Source organism: Emydura macquarii, unplaced genomic scaffold, assembly GCF_026122565.2.
Source record: "Emydura macquarii macquarii isolate MOO-44397 ecotype Brisbane River unplaced genomic scaffold, CSIRO-AGI_Emac_v2 contig_212, whole genome shotgun sequence".
In the NCBI taxonomy this organism is placed as follows: domain Eukaryota; kingdom Metazoa; phylum Chordata; order Testudines; family Chelidae; genus Emydura; species Emydura macquarii.
This window is the reverse complement of record NW_027130349.1, coordinates 13544428-13563085: the sequence shown is the minus strand read 5'-3', so window position 1 is coordinate 13563085 and position 18658 is coordinate 13544428. Positions and strand designations below refer to the sequence as shown.

The window sequence follows — 18658 nt, the reverse complement described above, 5'->3', positions numbered from 1 at the left end:
GAGCACCAACCTCAAGGAAGACTCTGAAGAAGCAGGGCAAAACCACAAATTGGTTGTGTGTTCGGTACTTTGATTTCACCAACCAAGTATCAAGTGTGAATATCTCAGGCACTATAACTGCCTAACCATGGAGTCGCAGATGGTCCCTTTAGGTACTCCAGTTTTTCTTACCACAGGCTTGACTGTCTGATAGATGGTCCCTTACAAAAAAAAAAATCACAGCAATGTTCAGGTTACTCCCCGTCTCAAAAGACCAGTCACTTACCTCAGGTCAAATGTACCTTAGATCCTACACCAAAGACAACTCTTCTAGCCCATCCTATAATAAACCAACTAAAGATTTATTAACAAAGAAAGAAAAAGTTATTTACAAGGTTAAAGCAGGTAACACACACACACACACAAGTTACAGTCTTATGTTCCAAAAGGGTAATAGAAGCTGCTATAATATGCAAACTCTGTATGTCCTTTAGGGCTAATCCACATGGGGTACTCTTGCTTATGCTTAGAAATCTTTGCCCCTCAGAGTTCAAGCAGCATAGAGATCCAGTTCCTCTTGTCAGGGATTTTTATTGCCTTTCCTCAAAGATCATCATGATGGTGTTACCCAAATAACAAATATTACAGGATCTTATTAGGGGATAAGGCAACAAGCCGCATTTATTGTGAACTTCTGTAGATAGTATCAAAGAAAAGAAAAGTATCAACACTGTAATAACATTAATATTGTACTCTACTTAGTGAAATAGCATTAATAATAATGTAAACACTAGGAAAACAGCATTAACATTATATCAATACTACAAATTAGAGAGACATGTTTCAATTGATGCTTTCATTCACATTCACACACACTGACAGGCACACACAGATAGAGACAGACAAACATACATAGGGATCTTCCAGATGTCATAGTTACCAGCTTCTTGGTGCTCATGATAGTCACTGGCCAGGTGACTAGAGCATGAGGATCAAGAGCAAGATTCTGCCGATGCGCATCGGTACTCCTGGCTGATGTGATGTTGTAGACCTGAACCTCCAGCCTTCATCTTCGTCCCATTTTATAGGGAAAGGACCCCATGTAAGTCTATGGGTTTTGCATTGTCATGCTGCAACTGCATTCTCGGTGTGATCCTCAATCACCCACATTGTTGCAAGCCTGATCAGATTTTGTCCTTTGAAATGGGCTGGCTCCAAAGTTATCAGGGTGGGCTCCTCTTCGGGCATTTGATCATCTTTGCTTCTTTCTTCTTCCCTCAAGCGTTTTAGGTGAGGCTGGTGTTTTCTTCATGTCTGTTTCGATATCCCTTACTCAGACCAATTGTTCAATCACTCTTTTTGTCTACACCCAACTCAATTGCTCAGCCAATCACACTTCAGTCACTCAGGGCCAACTCCTAGCTGAAGAATTTACATATTTTTTTAGAGCAAACCTTATTTCATTTTTGACAGTGTCTTTCACAATTAGATAGATACATTACATTGCAGTGTGGCTTTTGTACTTAGAATAGGATTTTTACAAATATATTGGAAGCAGGTAAAATTAACAGATAAACTGGCCAGTGGACATAGCACAGACATTTACAAACAATCTTAAAATTATACAAAGTGCAGACAGACTTGAATTAACATTTAAAAGGGTAGAACAGTAAGAGTCAGTTTGAGGTTTTAGCTTTTGATTCAGACTGATGTGCCTTTTGGTAGGAAGGGGGGGGGTGTTTGTGGCTCTGTTCTTACATATATTTCAAAAACAAGATTTTGGCCAACAATGGGACAAGGCCTCCTGCACATCTCCTCTTCATGGGTGGGTGGAAGGGATCAATCAACAAAGTCTTTGTCCTTTGATGTTTCACAGTGGCTCATTTGGTATCACTGGACCTTCTTGTATGCAGGACCTAACACCTTCTGTAGGAAGCCAATCTTTACATTAATTAATGCTTCTTTCCCGTTTGATGAGTTGCATAATTAGAGATTTACAATGAAAACACTCAATATGACCTTTTAACATGAGGTACAGATGTTACATGAGATTAATACAGACAGCATCCTACAAGCATTTCCTAAAGTCTTTTTTATAAATCTAATATCTATTTTAATAATACTAACCTACAGGTGAGACAGACTGGTTTCCAGCCATGCATTCAGCAGAGTTCATTTGGAGCCTAGGGGCCTTAGCATGAGCTGGCACCTGGTCTGACAGCATCACACACACACACACACACACTCCTTTTTTGTGCCAAGGTCATTAATGAAAATGTTAAATAAGATTGGGCCCAAGACCAATCCTTGAGGAACTCCACTAGTAACCTCCCTCCAGTCTGACAGTTCACCTTTCATCATGACCGGTTGTTGACTCCTGTTTGACCAGTTCTTTACTCACCTTTTAATTCTTATATTAATCCCCATCTTCTCTAATTTAATTAATAATTTTCCATGTGGAACTGTAACAATTGATTTACTGAAATCCAGGTAGATTAGATCTATTGCATTTCTTTTGTCTAGAAAATCAGTTATCTTCTAAAAGAAGGAGATCAGGTTGGTCTGGCACAATCTACCTTTTGTAAAACCATGCTGTATTTTACCCCAATTACCATTTATACCTTTATTTCCTTAACTACCATCTCTTTCACCATATTCCAAAACCTTACATAGAATAAAGCTCAAAGTAACAGGCCTGTAGTTTCCTGGTTCACTTTTTTTCCCTTTCTTAAATATAGGTCCTATATTTCTAATTCTCCAGTCATAGGATATGGCCCCCTTCCCCGTTTATGGATTCATTACAAATCCTTGCTATTGAGTTTGGAATTTAATGCGCTAGTTCCTTTAATATTCTGGACTGGAGATTAACTGAGCCTCCTGATTTGGTCCCATTAAGCTGCTTGAGTTTGGCTTCCACCTCGGATGTGTTCATTTCTACTTCCCTATCCTTGTTCCCGTTAGCCACCCTACCACTGCCCCCAAGATCCTCATTACCCTTATTAAAAACTGATGCAAAGTATTCATTTAGGGCCAGACCTAGATTATTTTAAATCTCCACCCCATCCTCAGTGCTCCCCTCCATATTTGGTACTAAAAGGCTAACAGTCCTTGGACTGGAGTCCCATTGTCTCCACCGGTTTGTTATAGCCATCCCCACCTCAGAAAAAAGTTTTCCATCTCTTTTCTAAGTTCCAAGTTTCTGTGTTGCAAGTGATGTAGAATACTTGCTTTTTCAGCTCCGGCACACTACCACCTCCAGCCAGAATGAAGACGTCTCTTCCTTCAGTAGAATTTGGACTACAAGCAATTGTGATCTTGGGAGATAGCAGAACAAGGTATGATAAATATGGGATCACAGCAGGAAGCCAACACTATTTTAATTCTGAGTCTACTCTTGGAGAGAGCAGACTTGTTTTGCCTACAAAACACGAGCAGTAGCCGAGGCCAAAGGCTTGAGTACTTACGTGAGATTGCTTTTTTAAAAAATGAGACTACATGACTGGAGGTATGTCTACACAGGAGTAAAACACCCACAGCTGGCCAGTGTCAGCTGACCTGCACTCAGGGTTCAGGCTGCAGGGTTTTAAAACAGTATTGTAGAGGAACCAACATTTATAGCCCTGCAAGCTTGAGTCAGCGGACATGGGCCAGCTGTGGGTGTTTCACTCCTGTGTAGACATAACCTAAATCAGTTGAATTGTTGGTAAGTGATGCAAACCCACAGGATACAGAAGGAACAGCTAATATGTTTGAGAACTTTGACACAAGTGCCACAACATCCAGTCACTCAAATGTAACAAGTACAATTTAGGTAGGACTAGGAATGAACCAAGACTGACTAGTTTAAACGTATGTGGTAGTAAAACTACCTTCACCTCTGTGCTTACCCAGACTGGAATGCTTTTACTCTGACTAGTTTTATCCATACTAATCAAAGCAACATATCTTTCTAGGGAGGTTTTTTTAACTAGACTATGGCTATGTCTGTGACACCACCAGCACTGCAGGATCGATTTTGCGGGTTCGATTGAGTGGCAGTAAAGACTCACTCAATCAAACCCAGAAGTCGGCTCTGTAAATCCACCTTGGCATGCAGCGTAGTGCTGCGTTGATACGAGTGCATTTCCTGTCGGCGCAGCGGAGATGCTGCAGTACATAAATGTTAGGAAGTCGATGGGAGATTCACATGGTACTGTACATAGCTTGCGTAGCTCCCGTTGACTGCCGCCAAAATCTGCGGCCACTATAGACCAGGCCTTAATTGCAGTTACCCCTCCTTGACTGTTGGCCCCCACAGGAAAGCTATGCCTATTACCAGATGGTACTGTTTAGAATGGCTGTAATTTGGAAGATTGACCTCACCCATTTCAAGGGAGTCAAGTCCCTCTCTCTGTGTGCAGGATGCCCTTTATAATAGCAAACACCATATTAACCCCTCTCTTCTTCCCCCACATGGGTTGCCAACTCTCTACTATTTAAAAAAACAGTACACTCCAGCAGTGCTGGAATCTCCCCTACTCCACCTCTTGCCCCTGAGGGTCTGCCCACAATGTGCTCCTCTTCCCCTCTCCCCGGGTCAAGAGGGACATGCCTGCAGAGTCAGGGCTGGGAGCTGCAGCCACTCAACACAGGTAGGAGACAGCCCCAGCTCAGTAGGGGCTTGCACATTTAATGACCCAGTGCCTCTCTCCAGCTGCAACAACAATTTTGTGGGTCCAGCTCTGACCAGACAGTGTCAGCTCCCCTTTTTTAAATAGATTTTCCAGTTGAAAAGGGGGCAACTGGCTACCCTACTCACATACAAATACTGAACCTACAAATTTTCCCATGTTTACAGATGTGTAAATCTGAACATGGGGAATGACCTATGGCAAGTTTGCCAAATGCTAGAGTACCAAAACTACAAGAGACACTTAATATAAGAATCTTAAATTAATGCAAAATTGAAGGGTAAACCTATTGCTTTAGGAACTGCAGATCATGAAGGCCTTACTAAGATGATTAATACCAATGTAGCATTTCACATGGCATGCAAGCTAGTCATTACTGGATTGTATGTGACTGATTCTTTCTGTGTAGCTGTTCATGTTTGTATGCTGGCTGGTGTGCATCCTTAAAGATGGATTAGTGGACCATGTAGCATCTCTTGAAAGGCTGCTGCTAAGGACAACTGCTGGAGGCACCTTATGCAGAGTTTATTTAACAGTTAGCTATTGTGGAGGATTACAATTTAAGGAATCAAATAGTTTTAAAGGCTCATTTGTTGCTTCATAAGATAATTGAATTATATACTTAATTATGTTACTACAGCTGGTAGCTTATGTACAGCTTCTAGTTGTATTTAGAGTGGATGTGCTGCAAGTTCAGTTCTCCCACGAATTGTGATCCTAAATATAAATTAAGAATTTTAAATGCATCTTTGCAGATGCCTTAACAGATGGGACAGACTACAATTACAGTTGAAGCTTATGACTCATTGTTTTAGAGAAAGGAGGCTTGGAAGTACTCTACCCATGACCCTAAACCTGTTTATTCAATGCAGGACTGAAAATTGTGAATACTGAGTTAAGGGAAATGAAAGTTAGGCAAGTAATCCTCAAGATTTAAATCTAGTTTGTGCTACTTTAACTCACATTTTAGAAGTCCCTACAGTTACAGTCCCTCAACCTGTGGGGCTGTACTTACATCGGTATAGCTTTACTGTGCTTGCAGAGCACTTGTTATAAGCACAGTCATGCAAAAATGTATATGCCAGCCTTAAGGTAAGGGCAGCTCTACTTCCACCCATTGTCTAACAAATTCTGATTAAACAAGTTAAGGAGTTCACTGCACCAGATCCTATGGTACTGAAAACCAAATCAAAAGTTTATTTACATTGTTACAGAGGGAAACAGATGCAATTCAACTGGGAATTTAAGTACAAAGGAGTGAATACCAATCTGAACAGTACTGAGGCCATAAAAGAAACTGAAAAGCCACCCAGAATCCATTCAGAAGAAGTAACATGATTGTTTATTCACAAGACAATCAAGTCTTGGCCTGTGGAGGGAAATCCACTGCTTGGTACAAATAGTCTATGCTTCATGTGTACCTTGTTCTTCATTTTGGATATCTGTGTAGGGGAGACTTCCACTTCATACAGACAGACATCTTTCCATTCACCACATTTAAAAAGACTAAAGACTCCGATCATATTTACAATTGTCACATCATTATCTTACAATGAAAAAGATCTGAATTATGCCAAAGGACAATTTAGATTCATGTTAGATTCATTTGAATGGACACTCATCTACTTTATAATTTAAGATCATGAAACTATCCTAAACCATGTAATCTTTAGTATTAGACAGGGGAATGTTAGGTGTGAAAAGGTGTAACTGATATTAAAAGTGAGATTGCTTTAACTAGTGCTTTTAGTTTGTGCATATGCCATCTTCCTCACAATCACCCATCAGCTGCAACACATAAGATCCAGTGTAGAGAAGAAATTGTCCAGTTATCTGTGCCACATGGGACATAAACCGAAGCAGTCTCCTAGTAGAGGGGGAAAAAAAGTAATGTCATTTCTAAAAGAAACTCTTAGAACATTGATTTCATCTTGTTACAGGACATCCAAGGGCTCTTTTAGGAGGAATCATACATTTATAAAACTCCCACACACTCCATCCACTTCTACGCAACATATAACAGCTCTACACCAGGGCCTAGTTTGGCAGTCACTACATATAAGCAACTCCCACTGAGTGATAAGGAAGCTGGTTGCATGTAGCAGGGTTAGTACCAGCAAGAGAAGCTTAAGTTACATAGACAAAGCAGTTTTAGCAGAACATTTCAAATACCCTTACTAGGACTACCTGATGTCATTAATGGAAACATGGCAATCAGGAAGTCAATTTGAGCCCTGCAACATTAAACCATTCTATTTCCCACTTTTGCTACAATAATAAGTAAGTAAGGAGGAATGCCAGCTACAGAACCACCACTGACAGGTCAACTAAAGCATCGTCCAGCTCTTACAGTAAACCTTGAGCAATCACATTGGAATGTAAGCAGCAGTAGTAAGTAATACTCATGAATTGGGAAGGCAAAGCTTTAAAATTAATATTAATCTCCATTAATATTACATATATAAATTCACTGCAGTCAAACAATCCAGAGTGAATTATTGGCATGAAACATGCAACTTTAGGCAGTTTAAGACCCAATACAAGGCCCATAAAACTAAGGCAACATGAGCACTAAAGTACGATCATGACCCACAGGTTTTGGTGCAAGTTCCAGGGATACTGAACACTTTGGGTATTCATGACATTCTTGCTATGTACACTTTGTGCATCAGCCTCCAGCCACTCAGAGTGGAATTTTCTAAGCCTGGTTTTCTCACTCTATCTAGACCAGGAACTACCGAGTTCAGCTTTCTGTACTAACTCTGTATATTTACAATCCTGCTCTTTCCTCTCCAAACTAAAATGCCTCAAGTACCTAGAACTTACTGAACTCATAGCTACAAGCTAAATATACTGAAGCAGCAAAGAGAACAAGGGGAAGGGAGCAAAATGCAGTAATAAGAAGGCTAGCCTGAAACTCAACCATTCTCTATGAATGAGATCAACCACCAACAGTTCCTTAGGAGACAGGAACTAGACCAATAGCTCCCTTCCTTCCTTGAATTAAAAGCCTCATTTCTCTTGTCTGCCTAGCTTTCCCATCCCTGTCTAAGGACCAATGCAAATGTGGTCTTCTAGTACTGCCCACTTCTAGGATTCCTGTTTAATAGAGAAGGCAGATCCTCTTTCTGCACTCTTCTCCCACCCCCTAAGGGAAGTTCCTTCTTCCTGTTGAGAAAAGAATATTTAGATTTTTTGCCATCAGCAATTCACTCTAAAGAAAATGAACAAACATCTCAGGAACTTAGCAATGCTTTAAAGCTAAATTCCTTTTCCATGCCATGCAAGGCACCTGTTTGATATAATTTCAGCATGTTCTTCTCAGTCAGTCTGCTGAGGCAGGCCAAGCAACTTTTTGAAACCAGGTGCAGCCTTTTTAGGCCTCCATGCAGTTGAATCTTACAACAGCTGCAATGTCTGACAACTGGCCATTGGTGCAACTGGCCTTTTTAGTTTGTTGGACTGGATATTTGATCCTTCATTTGATAAGACAATAAGAAACAGAAAATTCACCAAGGTTCATGGCATGTGAGAGGCTCTCTGCCTGCCAAGTGAACATTTCCCTCCCAATTCTTGGGGAGGATACAGAGTACAAGACTCCAGAATCAGCAGAACATTTTCCCATGGAGTAACTTGAGACTCCGGGGCAGAGTTTGTCTTCAGCTTGCAGTCATTTGGGTAGGCTCTCACTTCTGTGAAGAAAGTGAGTTGGAGGAAAGATTTGCTTGTAATGGCCTTGGCCCCAGCCCTAGAACCATCTCTGTAATATAGCTATGCTTCTAGCAGGACTCCAGATACCTCAGCTGTTTCCCTGCTGCTTTCTGCATTTCCTGTGTCAGTTTCTCAGCAGCTGCAGCATGCTGGCAAGAATTTGGAGGAACTGTCACTTAAAATTCCCTCTTGCAATGCAAGTTCCACTGTTAAGAATCCAAACCTATAACTGTCAATTGAATTAAGAATCCAGCACAAGACATTAGTCTCCATTTGTCACAAGAGGCAAATGTTTAGTTCTTCTAAATAAAGTTCTGCACTCAGTTACCCATCCAGCCTCACTGAAATCAGTGCTGTGCAAGGGTATAATACTGGGCATAATTGGACCCTCATTTAAATCCAAATATGAGAATCTAAACATTAAGGGCTAGCCTATCAATCTATGCCAATTTTAGATCAGTATCTTCTTTAATCTCAAGTTACAAAATTCTGACATCTCAAATCCGGTGTAGCAAGGTGTGGTGTTTGCAATTTAATATTGTAGAACTCTTCCGAGTCAGTAAGCCATCATCTTTTGAAGTCCTCACTTAAGTGATATAGAATCTTAGTGTTCATGTAGTTTCAAACTGGAATGAACATGCCTTCTACATTCTGCCTACTCAACCAGACAGAGTATTTGCTCCCATCTTCAACCAGGGAGCGTTAGTGTATACTATTAAACAGTTTCTGCATTTCAGCATTTGAAGGGATACAGAGCTATTTGAGTTAAGTGTATCAGAAAGATACAGTTCACTTGGGAACCAAGACATCCCACAACCTTATTCAAATAAGAGAAATCCGTCTAAAGACAGTAAAAAGTCCACTTTATGCCCCATTCCTCTGTATTCTCTCTATCCCCCTCAGAATGGGAGACTGACCCTGTTATGCAGAATGTGGGAAAAGCCTAAGGTTACTGTTATTCAGTCCTTCATTTTACTGCATTGAAGTAGTTTTGATTTCAACTAACAAATTGGCATCCTTCCCAACCTCTCATTTACATGGATATTCCATGTGTGGTTGTTTACACTTTAGTATATTCCTCAAATGGAAAGAGTGGGAGAGCTTTTTGTTTTGTTTTTTAAAAAAAAGTCCGCCTTCAACCACCAGGTACTGTACACACAGTTTTTGGTTGTTACAAATGCAACTGTTATATTTTACTATTATGGGAAGTTTTTTTAATTTCTGCCATAGAACCTTAGCATTTAGCTACACCAGAATCACACTGCAATGGGCATTCTTGATTTTTACAGAGTGCTGTCATGAGCAGAAACTGTATAAAAATACCTTTGCTTCTACCAGTTAATCCTGAGATGGGTTACCAGTTTAGCATCTTCATTGTTGGATCATTTAACGTCCATGTTCTTTTGACACTGGTTCCAATCCTCATCTACTTTAGTCCCAAACTGAGTAATAGGAATGCATACTTACCGCAGCACAGTCTTTGCTCCCATACATTTGATGTCATACGACACAGAGTAGATTTCATAGAAAGTAGCTCTAATGTTTAGACAGCCAATAAAATCCTTTGGACTCAGTTTGTACAAGTCCAAGGTGATGTTGGCTACCCCCATTTTCTTCCTCTGCTGTACAGTGGTGACACAGTTTTCTCCCTAATTTAAAGAGACATTTAGTTTTACATTATATCCAGCATAGGTGATAGCATAGAGATATACCTCAGGAGACTAGATAATGCAGCTGTGCTTTAGAAGCATCCAGTGTTAATGCCCATCTAAACTATTGGTGTGGGACCTTAATCCAAATAATGGTTACAAGTTATTTGCCACAAACTTGCAGCTTTCATCATGGCTTCGTGCAAGGCCTGATCAGACCTATTACAGGACTCTCTAAAGTAACTAATCCTTTAGACATTAATGGATACTCCCTTCAAGATGTCATTTTTGCATAAGTGAAGTTACATTTCTTTAGTCTGACTCCTGTCCGAAGATGACCTGGGAATCCTTGAACTACCAAGGCCAAATTCCAGCAGGATTACAACACTAGTGACATGTTCAAGTTGCTTAGCAAGCCAGATGTATTAGCACAATGATACCAGTTTTGACAACAACCAGTAGCTGAGAATTTGCTTTAAAATATTGCTAGTCAGTTGTTTGCTGCAGCAATCCACTGAAAGTAACCAGGAATCCAAATGCCCAACATTAACCTTCAAAAGTGAGTTTGCCCAGCTATATGGTGACTGGTTGGGAATTGGATGATAGGGATTGAGTTCACAATTCACCAACGACTAGGATTTGAAGTAACCCCCAAATAGCCTAACAAGTCACTGGGTGGAACCACTATGATGGTACCTAGAATAGACACAACAGCACTAAGTTGTGTTTAACCAAACTTAAGGAAAGAACAGGGATAGTGGTTAGGAAGCAAGCACCTTCCCCTGCTAAATCCTGACCTCCTCCCAGTTTGCCTACCAAGTAACAGTATTATGAAAAGCTGCTCAAGCAGTTTTCCCTCTTAAGATATTGCCAGTGTTGTAGGGAGACACCTAGTGGATATATTCTGTATCTTATTCAATGAGAAATTTTACTGTAATTAGTGCTTTTCGACTACTTTGTACATCACTTATCGCTACTTTTTAAAAACAAAGATTGCCTGGAACATCTTTGCAATTTTATCTAGTAAGCAATGCACAGGAAAGGCAAAGCTAAGCGTTACCAGGGCACTTGGCTAAGCTAGTATTTACACTAGACTACTCTGCTTTTCTGTTTTTTCCTTTGACAGTCCCGAGTAAATGCTTATAGAGCTTGGTTCCGTTCACAAAGAAGAATTTTAAACATTTGGAGCTATGTTTTGCAAGCACTGTTGCAGCATGCTTGTTAGCTAGTTCCCATGCCATTTTTAGTAGTTTGCAGTAAGTTGGGGGATACTGGCAATTGAAGCATGACTGAGCCATGTTCCTTATTCTAGTTATTGTTATTTTGCAACAATACATAGATCACTGTGGAGTCAGCATCTTAGAAATGTAGAAAGGAAGTGACCTCAACAACTCATCAAGTCCAGCACCCTGTGCTGATGCAAGACCAAGTAAACCAGACCATTCCTGACAGGTTTGTGTCCAACCTGTCCATAAAACCTCCAGTGATGGGGATTCCACAACCTTCCTTGGAAACCTATTCCAGAGCTTAATTATCCTTAGATATTAGAAAACCCTTTTAAACTAATTTAGATCTCCCTGGCTGCAGATTAAGCTCATTACTTATTATCCTATCTTCAATGGATATGGAGAAAAATTGATCCCCATCCTCTTTATAAAGAGCCCTTAATGTAGATAAAGGCTTACCAGATTCCCCCTCAGTCTTCTTTTCTCAAGACAAAAATATGCCTAATTTTTAACCTTTCCTCATAGGTCAGATTTTCTAAATCTGACTTTTGTTGCTCCCCTCTGGACTCTCCACTTAATTTCTTTCCTAAAGATGTGGGGCTTCTCTATTAATTTATGCATATTATGCTTGTTCAATTGCTGGAAGGGTAGTTTGACTATGAACTCAGGTCAAAAAGGGTCTTGGGGGGAATTAAGCAGGAACCACCACAATAACTATAAATAGGATGTCTCTGAGGAGAACACCTCCAAGATCTTTAAAAAAGTATCTGGGCTATGAGTTGAGAAGGGCCTACCTGCCATGGATGAAGCTTAAGATCAGAGGGCCACTAAACAGTAAGTCCCACTTCAGAGAGAAAAGAGTCAGTGTCAGGCAGAGGAAGTTTGAACCTGGCCAACATCAAAGGGATGGTGAGCTCCAGGCCTGCATAGGCCATTTCAAAATTCTTGTTTTATGCTATGTGATGTTCCAACTGTTTTGAAAAGGCTGTCGGATCACTGGGGACTACTGCTCAGTACCTGCAGTTCTGCTCCTTGGGAGCTGTGACTGCAACCCAGGCCTACTGGGCCAATCATGGTTAGTACACAGGAGTCTGCAACCCAGGTTCTAGTCTAAGTCAGACTCATGCAATTCCATCCCCAAGAGAGGTGACAACTTGAGACTTGTCATCCATGGGAATTCTCTAAGAGGAGAGAGTGGTACAGCTAGCCTGTGTCACTATGACAAGCACAAGTAATTTGCTTTTCTAGGGAGACCATTGTCATTTTACAGAAAGGCCATTAGAGAAATGACCCAGTCTCTTATTTGAATTATGTAGTTCTGGACTAATCCCACAAAAGCTGCAAACTGGGGGCCTTCAGTCACAAGGGAAGGAGTGTCCCAAAACCACTCGGTAAACCAGGCACATTCATCTTAAAGTGCTCTTATGCCAAGAAAAAATGTCTAGACTTGTGTTTTTATGGCAAGCTTTACCCCTTTTGTAAGATTTTGCAAGTGGAATAATATAGAAATATTTTTTCTAAGTTAGTAACCTCCCTGAGTATCTAATGTACTCAGAGTATGGAATTTTACATTTCCATGTCAGATTTATGCTGTAATCATGTCTTGGTTTTCGCTTTAAGAGGACCTGCACAGAGGAAATAGGAAAAGTCATGCTTAAGCATGTTTTGGTTGTTTGATGTTAGAAATATTGGCCTTTAGTTCCTTTTTTCCTAGGAAAGAAGGAAAAGTCAGATTTCTACATTATAGGAGACAGACTTAAGGTATTTTTTGTGCCTGAAGATGTCCATTACATGTTTAATTACAAAATCCTAGCATGAATTGGAAGAGGTTTCTGCCTGCTCAGCTGAGAGCCAAAAGAAGTCCTTATTTCTAGTCCTCTAGAAAGACTTTGCATTCTTCACAGAAAGCAGGTTGGTTTTTTTTTGTTTGTTTCGGGTTTTTTTTTTATTAATACCCACCCTTCTTTGAGGAAAATTTCTCATTTCTCCCCTGCTACCATCCTCGGCCCCATTGCCAGAAGCCACCATTCTCCTTAAGCCAATGTTAATCTCCGAAAGTTACAAAAAACTGTTAACACTTTACTTGTGTCCACTTCTGTCCTTTTTCTAGAAGGATGAAGTGTGTATTATCTCCCAGGGATTGAAAGAACTCTTCAGTATCCACAACAGTGCCATCTTCCTCCAAAACTAGAGTTATCAGTCCAGCAGTAATCAGCAAGGCATCTAGGGCCTACAATAAAAACAATAGATGTCATCTGCTTCTTCAAGTTAATTCCTTCTGTCTGTCTAGTTAACATTTAAGCAGGATAACAACCTCTTGCTCATTTGCAGAGTAGTCTAACACCAAAGAAGGTACTGATTTGCTTCTGTTTCACCCATAGAGACCTCTGTTCCAACTTCCACACCAAGGAAGAGTTGTGGCATCTAATTTAATACCATAAGGTCTTGTATGCTGCAGAATGGTTACTCTTGCCCCCCATCCACTGATCAATTTGCTGTGAAAGTGCACAGGACTTCCAGAGTATCCAGATCTCATGCTAATGTAAGCAGGTTTTGATACTGTATTTAAATGCAAAAGGGTTCATTTAAAAAGGAGGACTCCAGCTACAGGTCACGAAGTACAGCACCACAAGCTAGTTTGATCTTTCAGAGCAAGACTCCATTTTAGTTTAGTTTTGAGACAGTATTTCCAGCATCTCCTTCCATTGAAAGGCTATGCTATATTTCAGTGGAGTTTCATTAAATTATAGAAAAGTTAGTTTGCATTGTTTTAGCATGATACCCCTGCACAGATCAGATTCAGCTAGCCCTTATTAAATCTCATTATATCCATCAGAGGTTAATATGGAAGTTTGTTTATGTATCAATTTTTCTCCCGGCTTCAGTCTGAAGAGTGTTTAGAAACCTGCTTTTTTATTAATGCCCTGAATTTGGCACTAAATATCCCACATGGCTTTTTAGAAATGTATTTATCTTATACTCCAATTTACCAGGTTTTTTGAGGCTCTGAATCCTGAAGCAAGAGCCTACATTTCAGCCATTTGACTTAGCCTAGGCTGAAGTGAGTTTTGCTCTCATGCAAAGTGGAGACCAGAAGGCCTAAGTATTCCATTCTTACTGACCAGCAGTTTTAAATCTCAACCACAGTAGAAGTGTTTGCTATACCTTGCTAATGAGCTCTTGCAGACTGCTTGCAACAATGCCTTTCCGACTGCTGCGGTTGTGATTTGATACACGGAAGGGTCGGGCTGCAGGTGTGAGAGGGGGGAACAGGGTCTGTCTTGTCACTGACCCCACAGATGCTCCCACGGATACCAGCGATCTAGAACACAGACAATTTCATTTTAATTAACATTGAGATTAGTCATTGGGATGCATGTATTCATTATATAACATTCAGATGTCGTTCTCAGACCATCTAAGGCCAGAACATCTAAAAAGTTCAGAGACCAAAGCTGTTTCAATAAAACTGTAGAGTATTTGCTTTCTTGGCAAGACAACGGTTTTTAATTTTAGAACTGTATAAAGGTATGAGATCAACTCAGCTAGATGATCACAGAGATCAAGTGGTGTCAGTCCTGCTTACAGTGACTTTGACCTACTTTCATAAGCTATAGCTTGGAGCAGCTACCTTTCCAAGTTAGTTGACTTCAGTACCATTGTTTCTTTTACAGATTAAAAAAAAAACTGATCTCAGTTGGATGATGCATTTGGCTGACCCTAAATCAAAAAGTTCTTTAATAGAAACAAGCCAGTTTTGTTCTAGTAAATTGTAATGCATGCACAGCTGTGGGTCCTATCAATACAGAGCCTCTGTATCCACTTGTTATGAGGCAGGGATTCACCAGGATAACTTCCATTACTACAACACCAAAGCACTGGACTTTTAAATGCCTGTTGCAAGTGGCAAGGTAGTTAGCAATAGCTATTAAGGTATGAGCTATTACTTCTCTGCAGCACTGAGTTTGTAAAAAGACTTGAAAGTCTGCCAGTTAGACACTTCAAAAATATTCAGTCATTCCAATGACTCAACTACCTGAATACTATTGTTCAGTTTGATGCAATTATTTCGTTGAAGTTAGATTTGGTATAGTGAGTGTGAGAAGATCTTCTCTCGGCCCGTTTAGTTCAGTTAAGGATGGACGTTTTTGGTCCAAAAATCAGATTGCTAGTTTTGACTATGGCAAATTATGTTCTGGTTCTAATTCCTGATACGCGCCTTTGTCACAAGTTTAATTCTGGCCATGCATTTCCTTCACTGTATACTGGCTTTGATCTTCATAAAATCAACACACTCATAGTTTGATATTCACTTTATTCTAGAAGTATTCTGTTGATTGATATTTAGTAGTGTAGTTGAAGCTGTTACTTTCTGGATTTTTCCCTCTTAAAAAGAAATTCAATAAATGAGGTACACTTCAGATACAGTGCAAAATGCAATACGATAAGTTTCTCTGCCATACCAGTGTGCACTTGAACCTGACTTGAAGGTATCAGTGGGGTGAATGGGCATTTCTCTGCCCAGTTACTGATTTCTGCCAAGAATTACAGAACATTTAAGACTAATTGTGATACAGGTGTTGGCTCTTAATCTTCTACCTAGTGAAGAATGTGTTGCATATTGTCTACCAGTGATCAGTTTTTATCTTTTGAATGCTAGCAACATGGACTAGGTTTGGACCAGCAGCATACAACTAAGGAGTTTCATATCCCATCATCAAGCTTAAGGCCCTCATAATAAGGAGGGGTCTGGAACTTCTTCAGACATCAGGAAGCATACATCACTTCTTGATAAAAAGTTACTTTGCTAGTATAGTATAGTACTAGATTCTATCAATCACTAGCACTTGACAAACCCAGGTGGAACAGTTGGGTTTTGAAGATATTAAAATATTGCAGTTTACTTTCTAAATACTAAGCTGAATTGGGTCTTGAAGTATTATTTTGCCAAAAATGGAATTTACTTATTCAGATAGAAGACAAAGCATAAGAAAAAAGCACAAGGCCAAGGCGTACATTATGTATCAGTAAGAGTTACTGACAGGACAAAAGTGTCATATGGACTTAGACAGCAGCTCCCTTCTGCAGCCAGCAGACTGGGCCACAGGTTGAGAACCACTGCTTTAAGTTATAAGGAATATGGTTTAGGGAGGCATTGAGGGTACAGGTATTTTACCCTGACTAGGCACTAATGCCACTTCTAGAGTCTGGAAAAAAGTTTTCTATAAAAGGTACACAAGCATCTTCAGACTTTAGTAAATCTGCCTGACTTGTTTTGTTGGTTACATTTGTAGAACTATACCATGCTCTTAGAGCCACATTAGATGTTCTTAATTTTGAGCTAGGAACATGCATATAGTATCCCAAAGACACTTTTAGACTAGAGACCTGTAGGATCTATGAATTCAGCTACTTTTCAGTGGGTGGTACTTTACAGTGAACCCTGTGCACACTGTTGGCTGCAAAGTTTAGAACACCCTGCATATTGTATGCAAGCTGTCATGCATGGTTGTCTAAGTGATGTGATGCAACAGCCTTCAGACAAACTTAGGAAAGTCACAAGTTGCACAACACCAATGACCCCAGTCCATGGCCTAGTTTGTAACCTTTAGATTAGAATAAATTGACTAAAACGAGTACCCTTAACATCAGGGGAGTGAGTCAGCCAAAAGTGATACAGTTAGTGTTTCAGGGAGGAGATGTGCTACTAAAATTTCCCTATGCATTTTAGAGTTCATCATCCACAGAACATTAAAGAGAATTACTGGAATAGCCAACTTAAATTCATTAAAACATACAAGACAAAGACAGGAAATAGACCAATGTAAGACTGTTCCATAGTGAGAACTGTCTTCTTAGACAGACATAGTGAATAGCTGCAATAAGAACAGAGATCTAAGTCTTAAGCCATACCTTAAGTCTAATGGTTGACCCATGAGCTTTAAATTTTCCTACAGGACATCTAGTTGTTTAGTATATACTATGGTGCAGTAGATGTACCATTTGCTAGTTTTACTACCCCATCACTATATAGGATTTAGTAGCCAATATAGAATTAAAATGAATTAACTTTTGCTTACTTGCTACTATATCTTTTATATAATCTCTTACTGCTCAAGATGCAAGTCTTAGGAAACTAAGACTTGAACCAAATTTCAGAATGTCAAAGCTTTATAATGGAGCCAGTGGGAGTTTCATCTTCAAACACAAGACCAATCAAGGTTCTCACTTAGTCTAGTTTTTACTGACAGTCATGACCCAAGTTTCCTTTCAGTCTCAATTGTCACACATTTGAGACTTAATAGGCCTGTATACAGTGAGTACAGTAGAGATGGAGCTAATTGTACTTCTGCATGCAGTACTATTAATACTATGACCGAGACCACAGCGATTGTCTAGAAACTGTTTGAACACTGTTGAAAAACCTTTGTTCTCAAAAAAAGTGGACGAAAGGAGAGACGCTTGGCAAAGCCGCCTTTTCACTGCAAGGAACATGCAACTATGCTGCAATTCCTTTTCATTAGGAAATTGATCCACTGCCATCTCTTCTGGCTCATGACAGCGACGGGAGTGTCAGAGGAAGCAAGGTGCCAATTCCGGATGCCTGGTTCTCCAGCATGAGAAGTCATCACTGTAAGCACCGCAGATTTTTTTAAGCAGTGAGAGCTATGTTTCTTCCCAGGATGCCTGGCAACACCTGCGGGTTATATTTTCTACGGCAGCTACCGAAAAGTTTCGAGTGAGGAGCCGGAGAACCCTGGCCGCTACTCACGGGATCCGCGGGGACACAGAGGCGGAGTGGATCAGGGCAGGGGGAAGCGAAGCGGATTTCTCGGCGGCTCTACGGGCTGCACCCCAGCACCATATGGTTCAAGATTCGCATGCCGGGCGGGGCCACGCCGCCGGCTTCGCTTTGCTGGGCGGGGGCCGGTGCTTGCACCCCCGGGGGCCGCTGCTCCTGGCCGCGCCCCAGGAAACCCGACCCCGCCAGCGCGGAGCCGGAGCCGGAGCCGGAGCCGGAGCCGGAGCCGGAGCCGGAGCCGGAGCCGGAGCCGGAGCCGGAGCCGGAGCCGGAGCCGGGGACATGCACTTACCGCACCAGGGCCCCGGCGCACTCCCGGGCGCTCTCCATCGCCACCCAGCCGGCCGAGCACCCCCGCAGCAAAAACCCACCTAGACCAGCTGCTGCCGCCGCTACTTATGAAGGGCGGGGGCGCGGCCCCGCCCACTCTGCAGCTGGCCACGCCCCCTCCGCAGCTAGCCACGCCCCCTCCCGAGCGAACCCCGGCCACTCGCCCCGGCCCGCGAGACCTCTTCCCCTCCCCCATGCTCAGCCACGCCCACTCCGTGTGCGGGAGGAGGCGGGAGCCCCAGAAGGGCTGGGGTCTGTGTGAGGGACGGGGCAGCAGTGGGGGTCAGCGAG

General features: G+C 41.3%; 1 protein-coding gene across 1 annotated transcript; it reads right to left on the bottom strand.

Annotated features, from left to right (window-relative positions):
• Positions 1-5823: 5823 nt before the first annotated feature.
• CIDEA (cell death inducing DFFA like effector a) lies at positions 5824-18414 on the bottom strand. The gene is made up of 5 exons (XM_067547996.1): positions 18330-18414; positions 14401-14557; positions 13319-13465; positions 9828-10009; positions 5824-6516 (listed from the first exon to the last, which is right to left on the bottom strand). Exons 1-5 carry the CDS (start codon positions 18365-18367, stop codon positions 6396-6398), a joined length of 645 nt encoding a protein of 214 aa, XP_067404097.1. The 5' UTR covers positions 18368-18414; the 3' UTR covers positions 5824-6395.
• Between the last annotated feature and the right edge of the window lie 244 nt (positions 18415-18658).

What these genes read in the sequence shown, in the direction of transcription:
- CIDEA (XM_067547996.1), bottom strand. Translation starts at nt 18,367, where the DNA reads ATGGAGAGCGCCCGGGAGTGCGCCGGGGCCCTGGTGCG. An exon ending in AAGGACAGAAGTGGACACAA is followed by an intron (nt 10,010 to 13,318) that starts GTAAAGTGTTAA and finishes TCTTTAAATTAG; the next exon opens with GGAGAAAACTGTGTCACCAC. An exon ending in GGAGCAAAGACTGTGCTGCG is followed by an intron (nt 6,517 to 9,827) that starts GTAAGTATGCAT and finishes CCCCTCTACTAG; the next exon opens with GAGACTGCTTCGGTTTATGT.